The sequence below is a fragment of the Aspergillus affinis genome, assembly GCF_023601865.1.
Source record: "Aspergillus affinis strain CMG 70 chromosome Unknown NODE_43_length_248942_cov_90_146332, whole genome shotgun sequence".
Taxonomy (NCBI): Eukaryota; Fungi; Ascomycota; class Eurotiomycetes; order Eurotiales; family Aspergillaceae; genus Aspergillus; species Aspergillus affinis.
In genome coordinates this window covers 205,331-231,602 of record NW_026515824.1, presented here as the reverse complement: position 1 = coordinate 231,602, position 26,272 = coordinate 205,331, and the positions used below count along the sequence as shown (strand labels likewise).

The window sequence follows — 26,272 nt, the reverse complement described above, 5'->3', positions numbered from 1 at the left end:
ATTTTGATTGTCCCCAAGTCTAATTGTTACGGACAATTTTCTAGCCAAACTCGGAGATCAGGTCCCGCCTCCTTTCGTCGCGCCCTTCTCTTTACATTACTAGCCGTCTATCGTACGGGAGACCGACCGAAAATTAATTAGCACCATTTTCTTCAAGCAAGACACACTAGGTGATTGTTTGTCAATTTTCATAACAGAAAGCCTCATCTCGGCCGGGAAGCATGGTCTATAGCCGTTGGCGACGCTGTTCGCAGTTATAGTGAAACTAGTCAACGCATAACAATGGTGAGGGTCCCACCAAGGGCAAGTGACCTTAGATGACGGACGCCTGTCATGATTGTTCCTCCAACTTCCCTGAATTATTATGTTTAATGATTACTACATCAGCCTGCCTTTCAAAGGAGATGCCGCGCATGAGGAAGCAAACTTCTCGAAACGCCTCGCAGCACTATTACATCTGTTGCACTTTAACATTTTGCTACCAGCTCCAAACGAGTTCGTTATCTAGTCCGATAGAATAATAAGCGAGGGAACTAGGGTTACTTGGGAAGGTAAGAGTAGAGGCCCCCTCCACAGACGACGCATGAGTACGTTTATTTTCATGATTAGTCGTTAAATCTGCCAAGAAACCACTAATACCTGGTTGGCGAGGTCTAATAGATAGCTTAACGGAACTAACTCCCCACAAGGTATAGTGATCTGGGCTTAGAATTTGAATCCCGAAGGCTTTGGTTGTGTGAGATTGTCTAACTCTAGTGAGGTTGCCGATGATCAACCGTTTCTGGTCCGTTTTCATTGGAAGTAAAATGTATGTTATTACTGGTCACAATCTACCCTGTACCTACTGAACGACCACAAATGGCTAAATCGAATATTGAAGTAAAAGCGAATCAACCACTGCTCAGGCTCTTGCATCCCCGAGTACTAATAAGTGCACTAATCTGCCTTGTTGCGGGGAACTCGAGTCATGACTTATTAGCCTTCTGGAATGGAGCTTTTTTTAGGTGGTTGCGTAGTCTAAGTGGGGTAAAAGCCCAGTTTCCCTTTCCCTGCCATTCAGAATAGGGTAGCACAGGAACTGGATACTGATAGGAATGTGATTCCGATACGGGCTGAGTGCTATCTATTATTTTATTTCTTATCTATGTTAGGCATAAGCAGTATGTGGTGTGATAATATAAATCACGACCGCAGCTTGACGAGGGGGGCAGCAAGCCTGCCAAGGTAATGATTATTGGAATCATTGATAGAGGGCCGGCTCGCAGTAACCAATCGATTGAAAGATGAACTCATATACTTGGCGCCGGGAAGCTCAAGATTTGTCCAACCCGTTGTGTTCTGGCCCACACCGCGTATTTCTTGGCAGATATATTCATTTGTTAGAACCACGGAACGCCTAAAACTAGCGTCAATGAGGTGGTGGGCTTTGTCTCCCACGATTCTCCTCTCCCTCTTTGTTCCTCTCTTCTTTCCAATATTACGTATAGAAATTATATTTCTATACCTCCCAGATTGGTCGCGTAGACATTCTCTTTGTGGTAAGCTAACCGGATTCGGTGCCTCAGCCGTATAATTTCCAACGCCGCACTAAGAGATACCGCTCCGCACGAATCGAATCGAATCGAACTTTTGCCTGATTCGATTCGATTCGAATTACTATTGAAAATATCGATTCGTACGAATTCGAATTCATGACCGATTCGAATTCGATTCGATGTTCGCGAACTTTTTGTATAAAATCCCCATTGGGAAGGCGGTAAACCAAGTCAGGCAGTACTTGACTATCTGTAGTTAAATAGTAATTCTAACTATATCTATGCACATAATATATATACTTTACTCCTAAATCTACTCAGTAAGAACACAACCTTATTTATAGTCGATTTCGCTTCAAATTTAGATTATCTCATAGATTACCTCGAGATACACGTAACACATCAATATAGAGTCAAAATATCAATAGTTACATATTTTATTCAATGTAAAGTAAATAGATCGTCTAATCGGGTTAGCGGAAATTCTATAAGAACGCGTCTCCGCGCCTATATACTTTTAATCAGAACAACATTCGAATCGAGGTAAAAAAAGCTATCAGAAACTGTGACGGTCTACAAAGGAGCCTAGTAAAAGACTAGTTTGTTTATGACTCGTAGTCAAGGAATTTTCCCATGGAGAGGAAAGGCTATCTAGGAGCGAGGGTCTAAGGCCTCTATATACTAACTGAGGCTCTGCCTCAGGCAGGAATGCCTTCGGGAAGGTTTCTCCGTACTAGGAAGTTCGTATCGGAAGTCCATATCGGGAAGTCCTTGGCTCAGGAGATAACAGAAACTACCACTTCTGGGTACTCTAGAGTAAGCAATCAAGCAAGATACAAGCTTGATATACTAATGTAACGTTAGATGACTTCTCCACTTGCTACAACATTCGACTGTCCTAATACTAGGAAGAACAAACGCGATTATGCAGCACTTAATAAATACGGCTTTCTTGCAGAGGATGTCACGGACTGTGACCTGCCTCCGAGGACCTTCCTCGCGATACCCTATAACCTAACTCCCCGAAACAGACTAGCGTCAGAGCTGTCACACATAACGCAACCACCTCCTGAATAGCTTCATAACTTAGCTTAGTTTCCTCGTCAAATGCATACCCTACATTCTCACGATTCCCTATCGTCAGTGTAGCCGTTCGTCACAGAGGATGTATCATTCCCGCCCCCTCGAAAGAAGAGAACGGTCCAGCCTGTCTCTAAGTCACCGACTCCTCCGATTTTAATGTCCCCTACGGCTCCCAGCGATATTTCTAGAAGTTTATCGAACCTTGATACGGACATATGTCCATCGCAATCAATCTCTCAGGTCGAATACGAGGTTAAAGGTGTTAAAATCAATCAGAAAGATGAGTGTAAGTCGAAAGAGCGAAGCTGGGTATGGAAACACTACCGTACAATACCTGAATCTGGTACCTGGAGATTAGGAAATAAGGAGCAGCTCGAGCTTAAACACCAGTATATTGTATCGCCATCTAGCTGTCGATTCTTTCGATTTGCATCTAAATTGCGATCTTTAACTACGGCATTAAAACAGTACCTACAGCAAACACACAAGCTCTTTCAGGACGGTCATCCAGAGTACCAAGGACCATTAAGCTCATGGATTTCTAAAGAAAAGAAGCTCCCATTCGAAGAAGCTGCCCTGAATTGGATTGTATCGACCTGCCAGCCATTTACATGCGTCGAACAACCTTCATTCAAGGCCATGCTGAGGTCTGCAGGTTTTCAGGACTCTGTACTAAGTGCAGATACTGTTTCACGCCGATTATATCTTCGGCTTGATGCTCTTGATAATTAGCTTCGAATCTTGATATCTTCAGCTTCGTCAATCGCGCTATCCCTTGATGGTTGAACAAGTCAGAATTCGTTACTAATGCTGGCAATTAATGCTCACTGGATGACCTCTACTTTTTAGCAATATCGAGCTTGCATTGAGTTCGTTGAAATCGAAGGCAATTACTCTGGAGAAAACCTTGCTGATATCGTCGCGACGGTTCTTGAGAGGTTTCATATATCTGATAAAGTTATAACAATTACAACTGATAACGCATCTAATAATGACACTCTACACTGATGCCTTTACCGAAGGCTGTCTCAGCGGTATGATAAGTATCTGGCCGAAACCATCATCCGAGAAGGGAGGATGAAGTTTACTCAAAACTCCTAAATCTGCTGCTTTACTTATATCTTGAATTTGGTTATGAAAACTATATTGAGGTCTTTACGCGCTAGCTCGCATAAGGAAGCCTGTAATATTCTTGATAATATTGCTAAAAGGAGCTGGAAGATGATTAATGTTCCTACTTCACCTATTGCAAAGCTTCGACTACTTGTTCTTTGGATTGCGCAATCTCCTCAGCGAATACAGAGGTGGGATAATCGACCTAGATGTACAAAAGCTATCAATTACGATGTTGATACTCGATGGAACTCTACCTTTGTTATGATTGAGAGAGCTGAAGAGTGCCGCCGGCAGCTCGAAGATACAGTTAACGATGAACCAGACATTGAAGCCTTATGTCTCACATCTAACGACTGGAAACAGCTCTCAGATATCAAGAAAATCCTGACTCCATTCAACGAATATACTGAGTACGTCTCCCGAGATAGCCCTTCAATTCATATGGCGGCACGTATGTTTGAAGAGCTCCATTCTATACTCTTCGCTATCAAGGAACGACGAGGCGAGTGGCAGAAGGTTTCGCCAGCAATAACTGTTCTTATTTCTGATGGAATCTCACTTCTGGAGCAGTATCACGACTGCGCTAAAGATATCGATATATACTATATCGCAAGCGTTTTGGACCCTCGAATCAAGACTAAGTCGCTCAAAACGCTACCAGATGGAGAGAAGATTATTGGCCGAATTAGGGCGTTCCTGAAGAAAGCATATCCTACCTCAAAACAGCCTGTATCGACTACTCTAAGTACTAATTGGAAGAGTTTCGAATATCGATTTCTAGAAGCCTTCCAGCCTACACAGTATAATGTCGCTGAATCTGATATCGACCAGTATTCTGATACTCCTACAATCAGTACTGGTTTCGAAAAGAAGCCAGAGCCAAACTGAGTTTATACTGAACTGGTGGAAGGCCAACAGACTTGAATTTACTTGTATGTCTAAGGTAGCCCAAGATCATCTTGCTATACCAGCAGCAGAGGTAGATATCGAGAGATTATTCAATGGTGGGAGAGATGTACTGGGAATTCGACGTTTCTCTATGAAAGGCAAGACTCTTGGGACGCTAATAAGGCTGAAAGATGCTGAACGTTGGAAGTCTGAATAGTTAAATAGTTATAGTTTTGTTAGCGTAGAATAAAAGCTATAAACTGTACCTAGAACACTCTTCTTGCGAATCCAATGAATGCAGTAGCCAGGGTTGTTGAAGTTATGGCTATCCGCATGAGCAAACCCCTACTTGAATACTAGATATTAGTTCGCGAACCTGTTCGAAATTCGCGAATTTTGACGAATCGAATCGCCCATAGATTCGAAGCCCAAAATCCAAGGTTCGAATTCTATTCGATTCGTTGAAATTCGCGAACTTCGAACAGTTCGAAAATTCGTGCGGAGCGGTACTAAGAGAACCGTTCCCACGACACCACATTGTAATGGAAATGCAGGAACGGCGGTCCTGCAAGGCACTTATCTAGCATGTAAAATTTTACGGTATTATGTAACCTCAACAGACGAGCATTAGGTATGCAAGCCATCATATATTAGAGCGATATATGTACCAATTTTGTCAAAGCAGAGTATTTTCCTATGATTAAACATATAACGATAGCTAGGAAGTGGTCACATCGCTATGCTTTTATTCTAGGATCAGAAATTAATTGGGGGAGGACAGACAATCCGGGGAACGGCTTCACCACCTATACTCTCTCTTGCCTTCTTTCCCAGATCCTACTGCCAAGGAAGAAAACCCCACACATAGGCGGATGCGGCCTACCCCAAACCTGAATGGACGGCTACAATATATCCAGTGCCTGACCATAGACAGGGATAGGTTGTCTTGGCGTTAGAATTTAAGAAAGGAGAGAAGAGTAGATGGTGAAGCCGTTTCCCAGAAAACCTGTATTGTACAGGCTTTCCGGGAAACGGTGTCACTACCTACTGTCTTTCCTACTTTCCCAAGACCCGCTTCTCGAGTCACACTATTCCTTATGTGGTAAGCACTAGTGACAACCGTCCACTCGGGTTTAGAGTAGGCCAGAGATCCATCCAGCTGTGGGGCATTTTATCTTGGCACTAGGCTCTGGAGAGAAAGGACAGAGAGGAAGTGGTGACACCGTTTCCCGGAAAGCCTGTATGAAGGGAGAAACTGATGTGTAACGATACTAGAGTATAATCAGGTGCAATTTAGCTAGGTTCGGCTAAGGTAATAGTGGTCCGGCTCACAAGGCCTCGGCAAATATATCGGTAAATATACAAGATCAGGTTTCCTCGTCTTCAAGTATTTGACCGGTGGTGTGTTTTTTCCCTACTTCTCAGGGTCATTATGATTGACCGTTCCAGTAGCTTGGCTGCCACTCACAGCACAGATCTGATCCAGAGCTGCATCTTTACCCCATTCGGGCACATGACGATGATTATTGGACAAACAAAATGGTAGATTGATAAATGGGAGAGCGGGAGGGTCTTGGAAGCCTTGCGAATTATTGTTTTTGGGATCATAGTCTGCCGGTGTTTTATGAATGACTGGAACATTTTGCTCTCTCTAGACTATTATCAGTTATCTACAGAAGCTTTCCTAAGTAAATAACTCACAATCTGCTCTTCTGATGGTACAGGTTCGTTAGGATCCGTCGCAAAAATATAAATTCGGCCACTTGGCATCCGCATAGTCAACCAAATCTCTATCTCATAGCGATCATTGAATTCTTTTAATCGTTTGAACAAGTTGTGTCGACGTTTGCGGATCAGTTCCTGCTGGGTGCGATCTCCCTGGGCACGGTAGGACTTAAGCTTTGCAGGCACTTTCATTCTTAACTCACGTCAATTTTGCCAATAAACCTGATGTCACTGAGTCCAGAATTATGTACCAGTATTATATATATTTTGTCCCATGTGTCTTGTTACGGCTATCTCAAAAACAACGGCCACATTTTCCAAAGTCTCCCGTCTTCGTTCAGTACCCAATTGATAATCTCAAAATAATAATTATTGGGCGTTTGCGTTCATGACTTGTTCGTACATAATCTTCTGGAACTATGAAAAGAGGGCCAGTCAATGTCCCTGACCATACTCATAGATTCATGACCAACAGGGGGAAGAAACCTGTCCAATGCAGTCCCAGTACAAGACAGTGCCGAACAACATAAGTCTAACCAGAGCTTTGATTATATAGGGCACATTATTCGCAATAACTAGAGCTATTCGCCAATGACTTTTGATTGCCCCTGCCTATATATTTTACACGCTTGTGTTTATTAACACCGTTGTTCAGTGTCGGGTTGAAATACGCAGGGATACTCCCTCGGTAGAACACTCCTGGCAGAAATCTTATACCTAATTCTCTTGCTAGTGCCACGCAGTACATAACTTATTACTTGCGACCGGGGACACGTCTTTGCGAAAGAGGTGTTGATACCTGGACTGTCCGAATAGCATGGCCTCATCATCCTTGTAATTAATCCATGAAGACTTTGACTACGTATCTAGCTGCAAACTGATCCTATCTAACAAAGTCTTTAGTATTGGAACCCTGAGATCAAGCTATATCGTGCTTAATATTTCCAGATAATCTATTGGTCTTTCTCGAGGCAATTTGCATCGTTATCTAGCTTTGACTAACCAGTAGCCGCCTAAATTAATGTAGAAATATACCTCCAATAACATATCATCATCTGAAAAGCTTGTTCATAATCCTTTATCCCATGTTCCGGTACTGTGCAGTTACAACACCGGAGCTGCAGCTCCGTGCAAGAAAGCGTACACCAAGCAAGGGATGTTATCCCTCGCTGACGGAAGGATGTATTCCGACAATAAGAGCTCATACATTTCAATCTACATATATGGAAGAGGCTGGAGCATATCATTTGGTGCAAAGGTAGCATTGGACGTAACTATTAGTTTTCCCTCAAGGTATTATATGGCCATCTAAAGAAGGCAGTGCTCCATTAAAACCATCATTCCATCCGCACGCAGAATTTCAAAGCAAAAGTGGGACCGTTTAGCATATAGCGTAGGATTCAAAAGCAAGGACTACGTTTAGGTGATGCCGCTCTTGCCTCCTTAGCACCCGAGAAAACACACGGCGCGCGAGGGCGAATTTTCAAATAAAGAACGAGGAAACGAATAAAAATAAACATATCAAAAAGAAACGGAAGTCTTGAATTACTATACCGCATTCTATCATGATCTCTAGTTCTTTGGACTCCACGCGCACAAGGACCATCATTTTAGAAACTCAGGATGTAAGACTTGATGTAGCGGGTGAATGTAATTAGCTCGTAATGCCTGAGTTTCGGCTTAGGGCGATTTGAATAAAATTAGTCAAATCACCTTTAGAGGGCTTGTTCAAGCATAACCAAGACGCTGGCTGCCTAGGTGGCTCTCTCATATTGTGCAATGTACTCTCTAGCAAGTCCCAGTCAAGCCTGCCATACCAATTGCGTAGCTCATGATCACCAAATACCCCCTTCTGGATGAAGGTTCTAACGAGAGTGTCAAAACACCTACAAACTTCTGGAACATTCGTGTAGCAATTTACAATGAATGTAGCCATTGAATGTACATCCTCGCTTGAGAAATCTTTTCGGTTCCTGTTCTTTAGAATTAATTCCCAAGGCTTCTGAAAGACTATCAAGTGTGCTCACATCTGAATGTCCATCTGCTTGCCACAAATGACTAGAATTCCTTCGCTCAAATACTGGACCAGCTCACACCACTTCTTGCCAACTTCTTTTTCCGCTTGAAAGTATTTACGAAGCTCTTCTTTGGAAGATTCTTCACTGATATCCCAAACAACATAAAATCGCTGGAGTATAGTATCGGTTGCGATTTTTTTCATATCGCTTCTCGAACCCTGCATCGGAGGATGGGACGATTCAATAAGCTCTTTCTTTTGCTCTTCATACCAATAATACATGCGTATCTGTGCTATCCGGCGTAACATAGTTTGAGTTTCCGTATCCTTCTTGATACCTGCATAAATCATGTCCATTGAGCATTGGATCCGAATTTCGTCTTGAGGTGTGTAACTGTGAAACAGCGGCCAAAGACCATTTTCTAGCCATTTATATAAGGTTTGTTCTGTAAACTTTCTGAGATCTAACCTGAGAGCAGCATAGCCTGCTCGAACGGCGTGGGCGATGTTGTCCAGGTTAATTGGTATGTCGTCTGGACGACTGTCAAACATTAATCTCAGGCCTTCATGATATCGCCTGCCTACTTTTCCTTTTGTGTCCTCGAATGTCGGCGGGAATGATATAAATTCGAACAGTCTTTCTTCGTCCCCTTGATCCATTGCCGAAGGCTGATTTATATTGCTGGATGGGGCGGTATTTAACGAAAGGTCTGCCGCTGTTCGAAACAAGGGCATTGATGCGGCAGCTCTTTGGGTTTCAGATGTGGCACCATTATCGCTCGGTGGTGAAAGCAAATTCGCCACCACGGACTGTTCTATCTCACCTGGTAGGATGACAGGAAAGTTGGCATTTTGAACTGGAGCTACGTTAGCCTAGAAGGGAAACACCAACTTACTCTTAATCTGTCAAGCTAGTAAACGATGTAATAGCATTGACTTAGTCGTCGTAGTCAATTGGGGATACGCGGTAGCTGTCGAAAGGTTCACAACATGTAGGAGAGTTACCTTCCAGCTGATAAAAGAGATCTCGATAATAGAGACGTAGATAATTTGCCAAGGCTTGCTTTTGAACATCGGCAAGTCTAAAAATTCGGATAGCATAATCAGCTAGTCCTTGCGCAATCTTAGAAATGCTCGGTAGTTTGTCAGTTTTGCTCAGTAAACCGTGAAGCCAAACTGGTAGGCTGGATGTCTGACACACCTCTCTAGGTTCATCCTCTAATATCGGAAAAGCTTCATCTTTTGGTACCTAAACAGACTGTTAGTGTCCATTCTCTATAGAATCTATCCTTCAAAGAACGACGAACGGAAACATTTATCACAAGGTTTGTTTTCATGATTCCAATTTTGTAAGTGTGCTTGAAACCTACAAGAAAAGTTATGAAAAAAGGGTGACAACCTACAGCAAGATATATTTGCGTCTGTTAGGCCTGCGGCCTTTTAGTATAAATAGAAGCCAGCTATAATTGGTTAGTATGCTTGGCAGCCGTGTATAATGGAGGCCATCAAAGGAAGGGGTATCCAAACATCTCTCTTAGTAATTAGGACAGACTGGAGACTGGCTAATCGAACAGGCATAATCGTTATTTATGCTGAGGAAATAACAAAACTGTTAAGCATCTGCCACGATTAACAGGGCTGATAGCGTACGTGAGAGCTGAAGCACAGATGCCTTTCCGTAGGTGATACAAAACCAATTTGCAGAGGCCTAATTAAAATTCTGCCTTAAGCATATTTAAGGGACACATGATAACACTGATCGCGATAGAATTTGGGAGCTTGGATTAAAGGCGTTCCGGGCGGTGGTGACAAAACTCGTGGTTCTGAAGCCTCTACTGTATAAATCTACGTAGTGATACTAGTGTATGTACATGGTCAAGGAGATAAGATAACTGAGGCCTACTTCTCAGAAGCTCTCGATGTTGATTTGTCATTCTTACGCGGAAACAGGAAATTGAGGGCTAGCCATCGCATTCCAAGCACAGCCGCTGAACACCCCCTACTGAGACGGCAAGAGTGTCTGGAAGAGACCTTATGTATTATTTTAGCATATCCTTGATCGCCTATTCTGAGTCCCTCCCCTTTTGAATCCCCGGGGCGTTTTATTCTGCTTTTCCTCTTTGCCAGTGCGGTTAACGGGCAGTGCTATATCTAGCAAGCATTGACCTCAGAAAGCTGCTACCAATAGAAAATTACCATATTTAGGCACCTAATACAAAATCATTTCTGCATCAATATATTCAAGCTCCGCTTTTATCTAGGACAGTAGCTGTGTGATGCAGTGCTAAGTACTCAGACGTTGAACGAATCTTGGCGCTGGGGCCGAAGAAGCCTACTGCTACATGTGCGGATACCCAGTCGTTGCCAACCCTGCCCTTGATGTCTTCCAGGTCGAGAGATCTGACAAAGGATTTAAAGGCGGGAATACCTGCTACTGTAGGGGAGATACTGACTTGGAAACATCGCATATTTTCGACAGTAAACGCTTCAGTACGTATCATACACGATTGGTTTATCAAGATGGACCCCAGCACCTTGGAGAGATTTGAGCGGTCGGCTCTCGACCAATCCCAGAGCTACAGCATCCAGGAGCCCCCAGCCACTGGACTGCTGGGACCACGCAGTATTGCTCTTGGCTTAACACGCGTTTACGCTACGGACTGGACCGTCCCTGACGCTCTGCGGGAGCTGTATCAGAATTGGTGAGTCCCCCTCCGAGCACAAGCATACCGAGCTCGTCATCAGGTGGACGCTAAGTCTCCACACAGGAAGGATGCGATTCTCCAGTCCCACCCGATGAGCTTGCTCGAATTTGCACCCCATGTATCGGCCACATCGGAAGCTATCACGATCATCGTCGAGGCGCAGGGAGGCCAGGGTCCGGGCGGAGCGGGTCCCCTAGCGCGAAAGATCCTGGGATACATCCGTTTCAACAAGGCCCAGGGCAGTGCCGAGTTCACCAATTTAGGATCCTCACTGGACCCGCAACATCTGGAGATGGGCCACACCACGAAGAAGAGGGACGACCGTTTAGCCGGAGGCCACGGGGAGGGACTGAAGCTCGCAGCTCTCGTGCTTTCTCGGGCGGAGCATCACGTCAAGATCTCCGCAAGCGGCCTGTACTGGAATTTTGGGTTTAACGGCCAGGCTAAAGCAAACTTCTACTGTCGACTGACGCCGGCCAAGGCGAAGCGAGAGATCGAGGCCCCGAGCAATACCGGCCATCCCTCACGCCTCAGCGCTGATGTGGGACGGGACGTCTCGGTGCTGGTCGAGAAAGGCCAGAAAGGCCAGCGGCTGTCTTTGAACGATTTTGGACGCTGGATGCGTGACACGGTAGACCTGCACGCACCCTCAAGCTCGGTGCGGACGTCTGTCGGAGATCTGCTGCTGGGGCCGGTACATCGGGGCCAGCTCTACCTCAAAGGTCTCCGCGTGCCCGATTCCAGCCACGGCCAGCAGCCATTCCGCTTCGGCTACAACCTGGTCCGTGGCAGTGTTGACCGGGATCGGCAGCGACTGGTGAACCCACAGCAAGTGGTAGCGAGCATCCATTCGATTTGGGAGAACGCGATCACGCAGGATGAGACCAAGGTGCTGCCACGCTACCTAGAGCTCCTACGCGATCACCCGTCGTCCGCTGATGCAAAAGGAGCGGAAGGACTGGTCACCGAGTCAACAGCCAGAAAACTGTGGGTGGCGATCTGCCGTGAGCCGACGGCGGCGGAGACATTCTTCTGTGCGGAATCTAAACAGAATGAAGTATGTACTGAATTTTCCTATCTTACCCGGCGGCCTCACCTGTTTCCCCCTCTTGATTGAGTTCCCCAACATGTTTCTAGTCACACGGAGACCTATTCACTAGGCCGTCCTCTCATGCTCATACTTATTTAGGACCGCCCCGTGATCCGGTCGGAGTTGAAGAAGGAATCTCGGCCGTTGCCCGACTCGCTATGGTCTATCTTCCGGACATACAGGCTCGTGCGGAAACCGTTTGAAGAGCTACAACGCCGGTTGGAAAATTCTGACGTGGTGGCCGTACCAGTCACCGCGTTCGCCCATGGCATGGTTCGTACTCTTCACGCCTTGCTTGCTCTGGATTCCTTGACCCGGCAGACCATGGTTGTTTTTGTCCGATGCACCAATGACTCAGTGGACATGGCATACCAGACCGAGGGTGAGCGTCTGTACGTCCATGAGAAATGGCTTCACGCGCAGGACGACTACGGCTCTGGACCAAAGGATTCCATTCCGCATCAGTCCGGGTCCGACGCGGTCACCAGCCACACTGTGGCCAAAGAACTCTTCGATCGCGCCGTCACGCTCATCGGCCGTCAGACCCGTGGGCCGCACTCAGACCAGTCACTGCAGCTACTCCGTCGTTTGGCCTACCGGAGGCTCCACGAGATGCCATGCATGATCCAGATGCACACTACAGACGAGGCCACGAAGACGGCCCGGGTCTCGTTCTACACCGGTCACAGTCTTGTTTTCACCGAGCTCTATGGGGCGTTGGTGTCTTATCTGGTGGTGTTGCATGGCCCACACTGTGTCCACCAGTCGGTAGATCTCGTGTACGATAGCAGCCGTGATGTATGCCGCTGTCCCCGACAGGTAGTCCCTCTTGGTACGCGGACTGCCGTGTTCAAGGATCTAGACCCAGGGCCTTGGACTCCCACGGTTATTATAATGCCGGCCCACAACAGCCCCATTATTCCTACCAGGGAACATGGTTTTGAGCCTGTCCCTAAAGCCGAAGACGGGGCATTGGTAGGGACTTCAGCCTTACCTGTCTCTCCGCCGACCTGGGGGACTATCCGTGAGCCTCCAGAAACCGAGCCACGTCCACTCGAAGTGACCGTTTCTCACATAGCCACTCAGGCTGACGATCCGCCCCAACTACACACAGAGACCGCTTCCATGCCAACTAATTTAATATCTCTAAATCAGGAGGCACAGGCGGTCAACCAGCCTTCGCCGACCCCGGACTCTGAGGCGTTGAGTCGACATCCGACGCTAGTAGACGGCAACGCGATAACGGGACCTGGCTGTATCAGCCCCACCATAATGCCATCAATATATGTGGACAGAACCTCACTCAAGACGCACGACAGTAGGGAGAAAGGGTGGATTCTCTCCAGTGTAGCCGAATTACCCGAGCAAACCGTCTCCGATACCTCTCAGCGACATTCTAGCCCGCCAGAGTCGACGTCCGCGGTAGGAGCGATAGTATCAAAGGCTACTGTTGATTTTTCGGTAGCCCACCCAAGCGAGGTCCACGATGCCGACTCAGTTGCCTCATGTTCGTCTCTACCTGGTATTTTGCCGGCCATAGCTGGCGAAAATAGCGCCTGGTGGCGGACCTGGCCGGGACAGTTCCTGGATGCTGATGGGCAACAAGGGGGCTCCAAAAGGAACCTTACAGACGCTGAGGTGGGTAATTTCTCGCAGATAGCCCATCGGCCGTAGTTGGTCCATTTTAAACCTCGTTTTCTCCATTCCTATTTTCTGCCTAGGTCATCCAATTACTTTTGCCTCTCATGCCATGCTGATTGCTTGGTGGCACTCCATTGTTCCCCCTTCCATGTCAAGCCATGGCTTGTGTCCAGATTGGCTCCGATATGGTCATGTTCTCTGGAATCGGAGAGCAACTTGCTTTCGCCTTTCCCCTACAGAGTCTTCTAGAGATCTACTAACTTATTTTACTGCTCTAGGACTCCTGTGGGCCATATGAGCAAATTTCGCCATTCCGGAAAGGTACTTACGTTCGGGTGCGGCTAGAGGTAGCGGACAGCGATAGCAGTGCAAGCACCCGCTATATATTTTATGTCCATGATATTCTTCCGCCGATCGGAACGAGTGGAGTGGGCGGTCGCCTCCTTGTCACGAAATTTTCGTTTCTAGTCGACTTACTCCCGTGTGTGGCAGAGTGTCTAGCTGCTGAGGACCAGGAGCTCCTCCTCCACTTCCATAACCCAGAGCGGATGGCCCACCAGGACGATGCGGACGTCGTCAATGTCAGCGATGTGGTAGCGGTAGGCCCACATCCTTTAGCCGTATCCCTTCTAGCGGACATGCCTGGTAAGATTGGTTCTTTTCTATATTACCCGCGCACCCCGTCCCTGGCTGACCTCCGATCGACCAGAACCGGCGGTGGGCTTATTTGCCCGATATGGAATCCTCGAGGGATCCGGTCGGGAATCACTCTTCATGACCCCAATCGCACCTTATCTACCTGGGCCGAAAGACGGTCCGGCGTTTCCGCGATTTTCCCCCTTGCCTGTAGCGTCAGTGTTCGATCTCTCTCCTGGTGATCCTCGCCTTTCCGTTGGATTCGCGCAGGCCGGGTATCGCGTCAGTGCCGCAGTTGGCTATGATGAGGATCATCATCAGCTTTGGAAGGTAGGCTACATCCCCCTAATGCCTTTCCCTGGGCTCGTTGCGTCTGGCGTAGCGGAGTTGCGGCGAGCGACCTATAACGCGTACTGATACATGTTTCTGCAGGTACACCATCCAGATGCAGCCGTCTTCCCCGGCTGTGTTGCATCAGCTCTGGCTGAGATCGACAGCCAGAAGAAACCTCTACCAGATATAGGAGGGAGCCAGGTGCCCCGTATTGTTACTATCGGTAGCGAGTGCCCATCCTCCGTATTTGCACCCGGAGCTCTCGATTCAGATCCCATGGAAGTGGCACATCCGCCAGAGGGGTCGCTAGGCCCACTTCAACGATGCGAGCTTGCTGCGCAGTCGCCCGGGCTAAGCCCTGATTTTATTGTCCTCACCACATCCCGTACGGCATTGCAGGACCAGCTCTGGGGCGCACTCGCCAGCACCATAAGATTTCTCCTCACGCACGGTTATTCGGTTACTCTACGACTGATTAGATTAGGTGCGCTAGACGGAGAGTGGTCTGTTCTCTTACTTGCCGCCCCACGCCGTACGCACCCTCAATGGATCGATGATGCGCTGTCCGACCTTCGGATGACGCCCACACCAGAAAAGGCCTTGACAGGGCACATTGGGGCCCTCCAGCCGGGACAAGGCAACTATTGTCCGGTAACGTCATCTTCAGTTAATCCATCCCCTTACCAGGACGTCCGAGGTGCGGGAGTACTTGGAGCAGTCCATCCGGACCTGCCGACCGGTTCAGTACGTGCCAATTCAGTCGGCACCTTAAGCCCAAATGGCCTACCCGTCGCAGAGCATTGCCAACCGAACAGCATCCTCCAAGTTGACGAGGCACGGCAAATTGCAGCCACTGTTTCCCGGATAATCGGGCAGTTTTCGACGTCAGCCCCACATCCGCCACCCATTAGGTCACCTGTGTTGATCAGTTCGAATCTCGCTGCAGGCTCGGACGAGAGAAATAAGAGACGGAGAATTGAAGAATTGGTCTAGCGAAGAGTCGTTACCGGTCGTAGGTGCCATGATTTCTTGTTCGACTGAAAGTACTCAAGGGAATCCTTAAGGGCACAACCAGATATTATATACAAATAGCACACTGTATTTCCTTGAACAAGTCATGGTTGTCGGGAGACCTATCCTCAGCAGTATCAACTTTCAAGGACGATCTGTCTATACTAGGGAAACCTCCTGCGCGTAATTGATCTACTGTATCTATTAATCCAGGCCTTCTAACATTTGAGAGAACTATGTAGTGTGATTTGGCTTTCCTCCTATTGACCCCAATGATCTTCTCGGACCAACTTGGGCGTTGGTTAACGACCCTCTATATATATATATATATTATAACCGGGGCGTACTGATTGAATCCGGCTATCTGAGGCACTTGCAGGGTTTTTAAAATAGGTTGCATGCTAATAACACTTTAGAAACCACCATTTCTGCCGTTTTGACCAAAAGGTGGAGATTAAAATTCGGCGTCGCCTGATTCACGCTACTAAAGGATTAACAGGGCGATTCTGCCGATTTCTTGTATTTTGTCTGACGAGCAACAGAGGAAGATAGTAGACGAATATGTAGAAATATTAATATAGAAGAAAATCATGCATATTCAACTGATATAATTACGTTTCTGCTTATAACTTGGCTCTTTGGTACGTTCTTTTGAAGTACTTGGTACTTTAAGCTATTTTCCGCTACTTCATGCGATGCGACAATAAATAGACGCTTTACTTCCTATGGTATGCAGCTAGCTCCCCCAGGAACTCGCATTACCCGATAACTATGGCATACCCTACAGGCCGCGCACGTCTTGATTAGCCTGAAGTTATTTCTCGGGGTTGGTAGGGTTCCGCTACTTACAAAGAGATATGCGAAATCGTTATTTTTCAACTTCAAAGGCTTCACGTCGATCCTGTCGTCTAGGATGTTCTTGATGAGACGGCGCTTTCTATCCTGGAAGTCCAGGATACGATCTTCCACTGTATCTGGGACCAGGATACGATGAACGTGCACTGGCCGCCTCTGGCCGATCCGATGGACGCGTCCTATCGCTTGTTCTTCGACATAGGGGTTCCAGAACGGATCTAAGATAATCACCTGCGAGGCCGCTGTGAGGTTCAGCCCTGCATTCCCGGCCTTGAGTGACACTAGCAATATCAAACAGTCGGGATCAGTCGTGAACTCTACCGTGGACAAATGACGATCGGCCGGCTTCATAGTCCCATCGTAACGGCGGTAGACCCAGCCATTGCGTGTGAGAGGGATCTCGATCAGGTCTAACATAGAAGTGAACTGGCTAAAGAGGATGATCTTTTCCCGCTCGCCGCTGGACTCGCCCCGGGCTTGGATGCCTCGCATGATCTCCAAAGCCTTGTCCATCTTGGAGCTCGTAATCCATTTTTCGTCCAGGAGTCGCTGGTACTTTCTTCTCATGGCAGGATTGGTCAGCGCCTGCTTTCGCAGTAACGCCCAGCTTTGCTTGGAGGCAACGCTAAGTGGCTCGGGGACCATGCGGAATTCTACCGGTAAGCTCAAGCCTAACGGTCCGTCCCAGTCAGAGTTCCAGGCCTCTGCAAAGTTACCGCTACTATTATTACTGCCGTCGCTGGCACAGGTAGCACTACTACCACCCTCGTTATCCCCTTCGCAGCTGTTCTCGAACCGATCGAACAGTTTTCCGAGGTATCTCAAGAGGTTTTCTGACTCGCCAGTTTCAGGGCAAACAAGGGAGTATATTTTCGCGAAAGAGATATAGTCGGTCGCTTTCGCCGGGTCAACGATCCCCCGGCAACTAGGACACAGCATTTGCCCGTCGCCGCCAGCTTCTCGCCGCGTCGAGCTGGGCGCGCGGCAAATCTTGGTAAAGCATCCCACACAGACGCTATGACCGCAGGGATAGAAGATCACGGGGTTGTCCACATCGTTTTCGTAACAGATCGGACATTCGAGGATGCTCTCATTGCTCCGGAGCCGAGCAATAACTGCGGGGGCGAAGCACCCGGCATTCCCTTCGCGGCGTTCCCTACTCTCCGGTGACTGGAGCACCGCTAGGGCAAAATCACAGACGAGGAAAGGATGGCAGCATGCCTGCCGGAGGCGCTGAAGTAGGCCCATCATGCGAGACTTGTTTCGGCCGGAGATCCCGCCATTCAGATGACGGTTGAACAGTAGTCGTGAGTGGCTCTCCAGCATAGTGTAAAGCTTGCGTTCCTGCTCGGTAAAGCTTACATACACGTTCTCTGTTGTCTTGGCAGGCAGTTGGATGATGGGCAGGCCCTGGATAATAGATGACTTGGTCCGGCGCAGCATCATCGTGTTCATCAATCCCCGAAGATGTGCAATCCTGCGCACCTGGAGGGGCTCCCAGCTGCTCTGGAGCGGTGGTATGGAAGCCTGAGTGTCAGGTTAACATCGGTTAGAGTTATATGGCGCATTCAGGGGCCTTGCAATATTGAGCAACAGCATGAGACAGAGTTAGAAGATGGATGAACTTACCATGGTGGAAATGTCGAGGTCGGAGGACGGCTGCACGCGAAGGAATTTCAACAGGGAATAGAGCTCCGGTAAGCTGTTCATCATAGGCGTCCCGCTCAAACACCACCGATACGTAGCGTCGACGGCGCAGCAGGCTGCGGCGGCCTTAGACCGATCATTCTTGATGCACTGTGCCTCGTCTAAGATCACTCTGTGCCATCTGCTGGTTGAACCCAATAACGGCAAGTCGCTGGTAGATGGGCTGCAGCCGCGTTCTCCTTGTTGCTGGTCCCTTCGCCTTAGCTCAGCGGTAATCGTTCCGAACGAGGTAAGGACGATATCGTATTGATTCAGCGTTGAGAAGCTCTTGCCCCGGTTGTCCCCATAGTGCACATACACGTGGCATTGATGCAGGTGCGGGCGCAGTAGCTGCTGGATCTCGTGCTTCCACTGCTGCACCAGGCCCGCTGGCGTGATCACCAAGGTGGCGTGGCGCTCGACGTCTCGTGAAGGGTGGGAGACAATGAGGGACAACGCCTGCACAGTTTTCCCCAGTCCCATGTCGTCAGCCAATATGCCCCCTCTCCGATAGCTTGCCTCCATGCTCCTCATCCAGTGTAGCCCCTGCCTTTGATGCTCCATCAGAGGGACTGCCAGCGCTGTGGCGACCATATCACACGGGTTGGTTAACAGCATGCCGCTGACTGCGCTGGATGAGGAGCATTCGGGAGTAATAGACAGAGTCGGGAGAGACCCATCAACGCTCTCAGTCATCATAGAGTCGTTCAAGATGTCGTCAGTGATAGGCGCTGGGTACTGCTCCATCGAATACAAGGGGTTCGCTGGAACTGTGGGAAGCCCAACGTCACCCCTCATTTTGGGGGCCGTGTACGCGATTCCAAGAGAACAGCCGTATTGGTCAACTGGTTGGTCCGGTGAGCCGGCGAGATCAGCAGAAAGATGGTAGTAGAGGTTCGTCCCAAAGAGTCCATTGGGCCGGATACATGCGGTATTGTCCTGTATGAGCGACCTCGAGCCAGCAACTGGTGCCATAGAGTTCGCGTGGCACATGCTGGGTTGGGTCTCGTCCAGCTGTTCAATCCCAGCTATCATAGTCAGGTCGTCTGTGGGCGCAACTGGGTCGTAAAGAGTCCGGGCGTGGGAATATAACGACAGCGGCACAGAGGTAAGATCAACTGCTGTCATTGGCTCCCACAACGTCATTGTACCCCGGAGTGAAGAGTCTGGTGCCTCTAAGGGTGACCCGTGCACTATGGAGCTATCATGGGAGTCCATATTATAACGTTGAGCGGGTGGAAGAGCCAAGCTTGAGGGATTAGCTGGCGGTACATGATCATAGGTATTCCCGAAGTCAAAGTCCTCAATTCTTCTCCGCTTGGGTGGTATCGTCGTTGCAGGAAAATCGTTGGCTTCACAAACAGGACGTTTCCGGGGCAGATATGACCCTGGTAATAATAGAAGCGAGACGGGCTGTTCCTCAGAATGATAGGGATAGGCGTTGCTATCAGACGAGCTGATTAAAGGCCACACCGGAGGATCCTGATCTATCAGTGATGCAGGATCGGTTTGACTTCCTGCAGCTGCTTGAAAAGTATTCATAGTTGTTAGCTGCTCATTATCGAGCATACTATCTATAGAAGAGATACCTTAGCTGCTTTCTCGTCTCTTTTATATTTCTCTAAATGGTAGCCTCCCTCGCACAAAAGAGACGGTGGGTCTTTGAGCCCCGCACTACCTTTCAACGGAGCGGCAGGACATCTTGACTTTCCAACTTCTCACTTGGACTTTAGGCTGGCCCAGTTCAAGATCAAGAATAACAACAGTTCGGTCACAATACGGCAGCAACGATAACCCCAAGAGTGAGTCAACTCGGACCGGGCAAGGAACAGAGGGGTACAGGAATTGTTCGGCAAAAATTTACGTTTAGATTGTTCAGCCCAAGATTCCTGGCAACTCTCGGCGAAGCGGGTCACGTCCCGTACATTTGTGCACTCTAAAAGTTTGTCCTACACAGGAGTTTAGCAAAATGACCCACCGACAGTAAGTGGATGGACCGCAGGATTTTATGTCGAACGGTATACCTTTAACTTAGGTAGCTGCCTGTACCATACAGCCTTTCTTTCTTTCTTTCCTTTTTGTTATTGTTGCTAATGTTCAGTATTAGAGTCTATGCAAGTAAACTTTTTGTAATAACGTGGCCCTTGCAGGGATTCTATGTCTGGACGATAGAAAAGAGATCATCTCCATCACTCATGCAATCAGTAGTTTATATATACATGCCGAGACCAAATATCAGAGTACACCGCATGGACGGAGGGAGACCGCCTAGTAATCTATAATGTTCCTTCTGGAACTCCCCTCCGAAATACTCGACCTGATCTCTAACCCTGTAAGCCTCCGCGTAGCCTTTGAACGCGTGAGCGGAGCCTCCTCGGGCTTCATAGCTGACGGAAAGGCTAGTTAGGCCCAAGCGACCTCTGGAATCTGTACGACAGTTGTAAAACATTGCGCGTTGTCTCGGCACGGCACCTCTTCCGCACTGTGGAGATTCGCTTCGACGGTTCTTACGCAGAGGTTCTGAATTCCCGTCCCTTCTCAATATCGTGTCCTCGGTCATCCGGCCGGCTTCTGACAACAGTGGCTCAATGGTCTCCGCACGTCCGCAATATGGATGTCTGGGGGGATGAGGAGTTTTTGCAGCCCGACTTCTTCGACCTCTTGCCCAGACTTGGTAATCTTTGCTCCTTCAGGTGCCGTATGCCCTCTCTCGGGAGAATGCTGTCTCGCGAATAATTATGGACTGACAATGATACAGTATCAGCTACCCACCGAGTCTGGGCAGCTTCCAACTCCTGCTGGAACGGCTGGCGGCTCTTCCATCATTGCGTAGCCTCAGCGTGGATTTCATGTCGCCGCGGATCTGGACGGTACCGCTGACCTTTAACCGCCTCCAACACCTACAGCTGTCCTGCATTGAACACGAGCCTGGGCTGTGCGTGCTTCCATCACTTCCTATGCTCGAGACTTTGACGTTGAACTTTTGCTGCTACTGCTTGGACTGTCCGAAGAACGGACGGGGCCCATGTACTCTACTTCAGCTCCTTCATCTCCCGCGGCTTCGCGCCTTGTCAATCTTAGGAGCGCAGGCGGGGAACGTTATCTGGTGCGGCCACGCCGCACAACTCCAGAAACTCGAGCTCGCCTTCTGCAGCGGCATAGATCTGATCGGACTGCTCGGCAGCGCCGGGAACAACCTCGAGGAGCTGATCTTATCGGACTGTGATTTCATGGCGGAGGGGCCTACCGTCTCCTCGGTTACGCTTCCCGTTCTGCAGCGTGTGCAGATAAATGCGTCCATATCTGGGCTGGCCCAGCTTTGCTATGCCGAAATACCGTCGTCGGCTATGATTCAGATGCGGATAGGTCCCGATGACTTTGAGGAGGTCGAGAACTGGCCTCTTGTTAGGTTACGTCTGGCCCTGAATCCGGTATCACTTAGTTTAACGGGCTCAGGAGCCCTTCCATACCCGCTAGAGCCGAGTTCCCGCTTACGACAGATCGCTTCACTTTCGCATATACGACTCGAAGGGCAGAAACGCTTGTAACCGGCGGTTAACGTTGATATCAACCGGTAGTCGTTTGCGCATCAAGGGCTATGGCACCTGATAAGGCCCCACTGACACAGTATGGGATGCATAGATAGAGAGCATAATACAACAGAGGGCAGCTCGGTCGATCTCTAAGACGGATTGCCCGTAATCCGAAGTCGCACATGCCAAGGCAGCAGGGCTGTAGTGGACATATTATGTATAGAAATGCAATTAACCTACGTCGTCGGGCACCAAAGATTCACCCTAACATTATACGTGTCTTAATCTACACAATCCCTTTCCACCACCACTTATGTCGCCTACGGCATGGTAATAGTGAGCTCGCAACACACGCGATTTGGGATAAAAGGCGATCAAAGATGAATATAATAGGAATAATTACGATCTACCACGGAGTTCGCACGGTAAGGGGTCGCATGTTTACTAAACGGATGTTTTAAAATTGTAACTACACTACACTTCTCGTATGCTAGCATGGGAAAAGAACACGCAGCATGACCGCGATGCCGGTTACCAAAGACTGCTTGTAGGCTCTGCAGGATAAATGGGCACCGAAGCCTGAATATAGAATCCGTTGATATATATGTACGTGTGTACGGGATAGAAGCTTATGCTTACTATATAAGAGAACAAAATCGAATACCAAGCCATTGGAAGCAAACCTAAGTTTTTACAGATTACTAGCAATTAACAGTTCGGTATACCGGGGGTAAGACGAATTAAGCGTTGTAAAGCTACATTGGATAGAGCAGTTTTTAGCTTCCCCCAACAACAGGCTTCGAGCCTCGCTGTCCGAGTACTAGACTTCAGCACCACGTTGAGGTAACTGCTCGTCGCTGAAGGTGTGCCGCCACTAGTTGCCCTTCAAGTGCAATCAGCTTGACACGCCCGTGGTGAGGGATCAAGTCTGACGATTGCAACACTATTACCAGCCTAACGCTCCTGTGGTGAGGGATTAGGTCCGGCAATAGTACTATCACCGCCAGCTGACACTCCTGCAAAGAGGGATCAGATCTAGCATGGTAGGGGTACAATCAGCTTGACACGCCCGTGGTGAGGGATCAAGTCTGACGATTGTACCACTACTACCAGCCGGACACTCCTGTGGTAAGGGATCCGGTCTAGCAATGGTGGCGGTGCTACCAGCTTGACACGCCCGTAGTGAGGGATCAAGTCTGACGATAGCACCGGCACTGCCAGCCGGACGCTCCCGTGGTGAGGGATCCGGTCTAGCAGTGCTAGCGAGCAAGCACGCTAAAATCTCCAATGACTTATCAGAGAAGTGACCACACGTATACGTTGCGGGGGATCAATTCCAGCAGACGGAGAGACCGCTCTATAGAACATAGAACTTTTTGGAATCTAGTTTCCAAAACTGGGCCGGGGGACAGCCTCCTTTAATACTTTTGGGCGCTGGCGCGATCACGTGCCTTAATTTCGACAGCGGGTCCGCATGGGGCGCGCTAGTTGTTAATGAGGTAGCTGGGAAGGTTGATCTTCGTTGCTCGCCAGAAGCGAGAAGGCCATATCGGTAACATTTCAACATGGTAACTGCAACCTCACGGCGTTGCCTTCTGGCAAAAAGTAAAACAGGACACGGAACCATCGCTTGTTGAACACCGCCGAGGATATGAGTAACCGCACAATATTGGGTCGATTTTTCGTCACCCCCACTCGGCTCCATCGTCCTGTGGAATTCCGGTGGGGCAATTATCGTTCCAAAAAATCTTTTCTTTTTGGTTTCTCTTGCTCAGCAACTGTCTTTGTGGAGCCAAATCACGAGCGTCAATAGACCTGCTCTCTTCCCTTGAACACGTCGATGAACAATGTTCAATGCTCAACCCTGTTCAGTGGCTCGAGCATTGTAAACACCGGGGACACATAATTAAATCCTGCTGCGTTATAATGTTGATCGATATGATCGATCGTGTCCAAATCCGTTTAACGCCATTGAATCTCGCTCAAAAAAACAAAACAAAAAAAAAAAAAAACCAGACGATAATAGGATCACAGGGGGAGAGTAGAGCAACGTTCGACCGTTCATTAACAGTCTACTTGCTGTATAGTGAAGTCTACCGCTCTCACCTTAGCTATTTTTTGAAATTCCTAGCTAGTTATTCTACGTTTGCTTAATTAAACGTCCAATAGGGAAAGGGAAAATAATCATTTACTACTGATAGACGCCCTAGAATGGATATAGGTTCGACTCGTACACGTTCCAGAAAGGGTGAGCTAATACAGTGGTTTGCAACATCCGTTTCACAATCGGCTCACTTTCGTATCTGATTCTCATATTTCCCATGCTACGCCGTATGACAGTTTTATGATGCCTGAAACTATACGCCAAAGGTACCTTTTATCGTTGGCGTACCTATGCGTTCCTCGCTTCCGAGCCAAGATAAATCCGTGCATATACGGGTTGAGTGTTTTCTAAATCAGCTATCGCCCAGGATTGATCACAAGTTGACGAGTAAAACTTATTATTTGCTATACCAGCCCGGCTTGTATGGGAGGCCTGGTTGATCAAGGGCTTTGAATATTCAATAAAGCCTTGTTTAACGAACGCCATAACTCCAGCTCTAGAAGCGGCCAAATTTGGAATAGACACGTAAAAAGCGATATTGTACAGACTTTCATGAATTGAACATAGAATAAGCAATGATAGCAGGGACTATCAGGCCTTCTGCAGATATGATAACACTCTTCAACGTGCTGCGTTGAATTCGCCTCTAACAACAAGGAGTTGCAATTGAAGTGAGCTACGGCTACGTATCTCCTATTTAAACTTGTGTTTCCAGTCATACAAATGTATAAATTATACCACGGAGCCGCTTTATTACGTACTCAGATATATGAGACATTCTACGTGGTTGTGACTACTCCATAGAGAATGCAGTTTCCTCCTCCAAAAGAAGCTGAGCCAGAGTTCTATGGCAAATCCCAACGGCTCTTCTTCGCTAACCGAATTACACTTATCATTGGGTTGAGTCTGAGTTCAGCTTGCCTGGTCGTTCGGTTACTGACCAGGCAACGACTTCACAGGAAGTTTACTGCGGAAGACCGTGAGTCCCCTGCGCGGTATCATACCCTAACAGCGTAACACCGAAGCTGCAGGATTAAGTTATCGGACGCTCAAAGGAAGGTAGTTAGTAGTTAGGAGAACTTTACTAATTGTTTCCCAAGTAGAATGTCTTACCATAGCCTGGGTATGATGTTTTCGACGTTTGGCATAAAATGAATCACTAACCAAGAAACAGGCATTTTGTGTGGGAGCACAAATAGTTATACTCTGTATGTCCACTCTCAACTTTAGTGCCGATGTGTTGACTGAAGTATATTGTTTTAGATGCACTGGACCACGCAGGTCTGGGCATCCACATAGAATACCTCACACCGAATACTATCAACACATTTGAGAAGGTACGTTTTCATATGAAAAACAAATAGGCCTTGATCTAAGAAGCATTTCACTAGCTTTTCCTTACAGCAGCGTGTTTATTTATTGCTGGTATCTGCCTAGCAAGGGCGACCCATTTGATTTTATTCCGTCGCTTGATGGTTGCAAAGAGGTGGTTGCTTCACACCTTACACTTGGTGGCTGTTTTCATCATCGTGGGGTCAATTTCCCTGACGTGTTGCCTTATTTTTGCTTGTCAACCAGTCTCAAAGTCCTGGAACATCCTGTTGGCGGGCAATTGTATTAATCGATCAGTCGTCCTAGTTGCGGTCGCCGTGCTGAATATTATATCCGACATCTGCTTAATCCTCTTACCAATCCCGGTGATCGCGGACCTTGAGGTACCAAAGTCCCAAAAGGTACGATCTATGTTAATACTACTTCTGGTCAGCATGTGAGTATCGGATTCATGCCACTTTTTACTAATTGTGCGTATCACTTATTTCATGATAGAACGTTTGTCGCAAGCGTAATTCGTTTAAAGTTTACTGTGCCTCTCCTGAGTTCCACAGACCTGACTTACTCCATTGCGCCCGTTGCATTATTGGTGTATGTGCATAATAGCTCTCGTCCATCCTTTCTGGAATAGATTCTGAGATCGCAGGACATAGTGGCGTTGAGGCAAATTTGGTCATCATTGCTGCCTCTGTTCCAGCTTTTAGGCTATTCATACGACTTCTTATATCTAGCACGAGTCCTGAGTGGCGTGAGATGCGGAAAAGTCTTAGACATATTTGTGCACGGCCCCTCAAACCAGATGAAAGAAATCCATGGCAAGTCTCGAAAACTATACTTGGGTTAACTCCACCTTCACCCGCCAGATTGTGGATACAGAGACCAAGCTCCGAGTAGGCGGCTAATGTGGATAATCCGGTTACTACGCTGATATAAACTATGTTCTAGAAGTGCATTATTGTCGGAGAGCCTATATTCGCGGGAG

At 48.0% G+C, this 26,272-nt stretch overlaps 5 protein-coding genes across 5 annotated transcripts; 3 read left to right on the top strand and 2 right to left on the bottom strand.

Moving 5' to 3' along the window:
* Positions 1 to 3,839: 3,839 nt before the first annotated feature.
* On the top strand, positions 3,840 to 4,622 carry KD926_007473 (zinc finger protein; the record flags this gene model as incomplete). The annotated part of the gene is made up of 1 exon (XM_053100331.1): positions 3,840 to 4,622. One exon carries the CDS (start codon positions 3,840 to 3,842, stop codon positions 4,620 to 4,622), a length of 783 nt encoding a protein of 260 aa, XP_052956037.1.
* Positions 4,623 to 6,036: 1,414 nt separating this feature from the next.
* KD926_007472 (uncharacterized protein) lies at positions 6,037 to 6,539 on the bottom strand (the record flags this gene model as incomplete). Its single annotated transcript, XM_053100330.1, has 2 exons — positions 6,037 to 6,273; positions 6,324 to 6,539. The coding sequence occupies 2 exons, from the start codon at positions 6,537 to 6,539 to the stop codon at positions 6,037 to 6,039; spliced, it is 453 nt and encodes a 150-aa protein (XP_052956036.1).
* A 4,345-nt stretch (positions 6,540 to 10,884) lies between these two features.
* KD926_007471 (uncharacterized protein) lies at positions 10,885 to 15,762 on the top strand (the record flags this gene model as incomplete). Its single annotated transcript, XM_053100329.1, has 6 exons — positions 10,885 to 11,066; positions 11,133 to 12,126; positions 12,259 to 13,797; positions 14,079 to 14,445; positions 14,510 to 14,766; positions 14,869 to 15,762. The coding sequence occupies 6 exons, from the start codon at positions 10,885 to 10,887 to the stop codon at positions 15,760 to 15,762; spliced, it is 4,233 nt and encodes a 1,410-aa protein (XP_052956035.1).
* Positions 15,763 to 16,549: 787 nt separating this feature from the next.
* KD926_007470 (DEAD/DEAH box helicase) lies at positions 16,550 to 19,863 on the bottom strand (the record flags this gene model as incomplete). The annotated part of the gene is made up of 3 exons (XM_053100327.1): positions 16,550 to 16,561; positions 16,630 to 18,162; positions 18,265 to 19,863. 3 exons carry the CDS (start codon positions 19,861 to 19,863, stop codon positions 16,550 to 16,552), a joined length of 3,144 nt encoding a protein of 1,047 aa, XP_052956034.1.
* A 739-nt stretch (positions 19,864 to 20,602) lies between these two features.
* On the top strand, positions 20,603 to 21,869 carry KD926_007469 (uncharacterized protein; the record flags this gene model as incomplete). Its single annotated transcript, XM_053100326.1, has 3 exons — positions 20,603 to 20,653; positions 20,725 to 21,014; positions 21,080 to 21,869. The coding sequence occupies 3 exons, from the start codon at positions 20,603 to 20,605 to the stop codon at positions 21,867 to 21,869; spliced, it is 1,131 nt and encodes a 376-aa protein (XP_052956033.1).
* Positions 21,870 to 26,272: the final 4,403 nt, after the last annotated feature.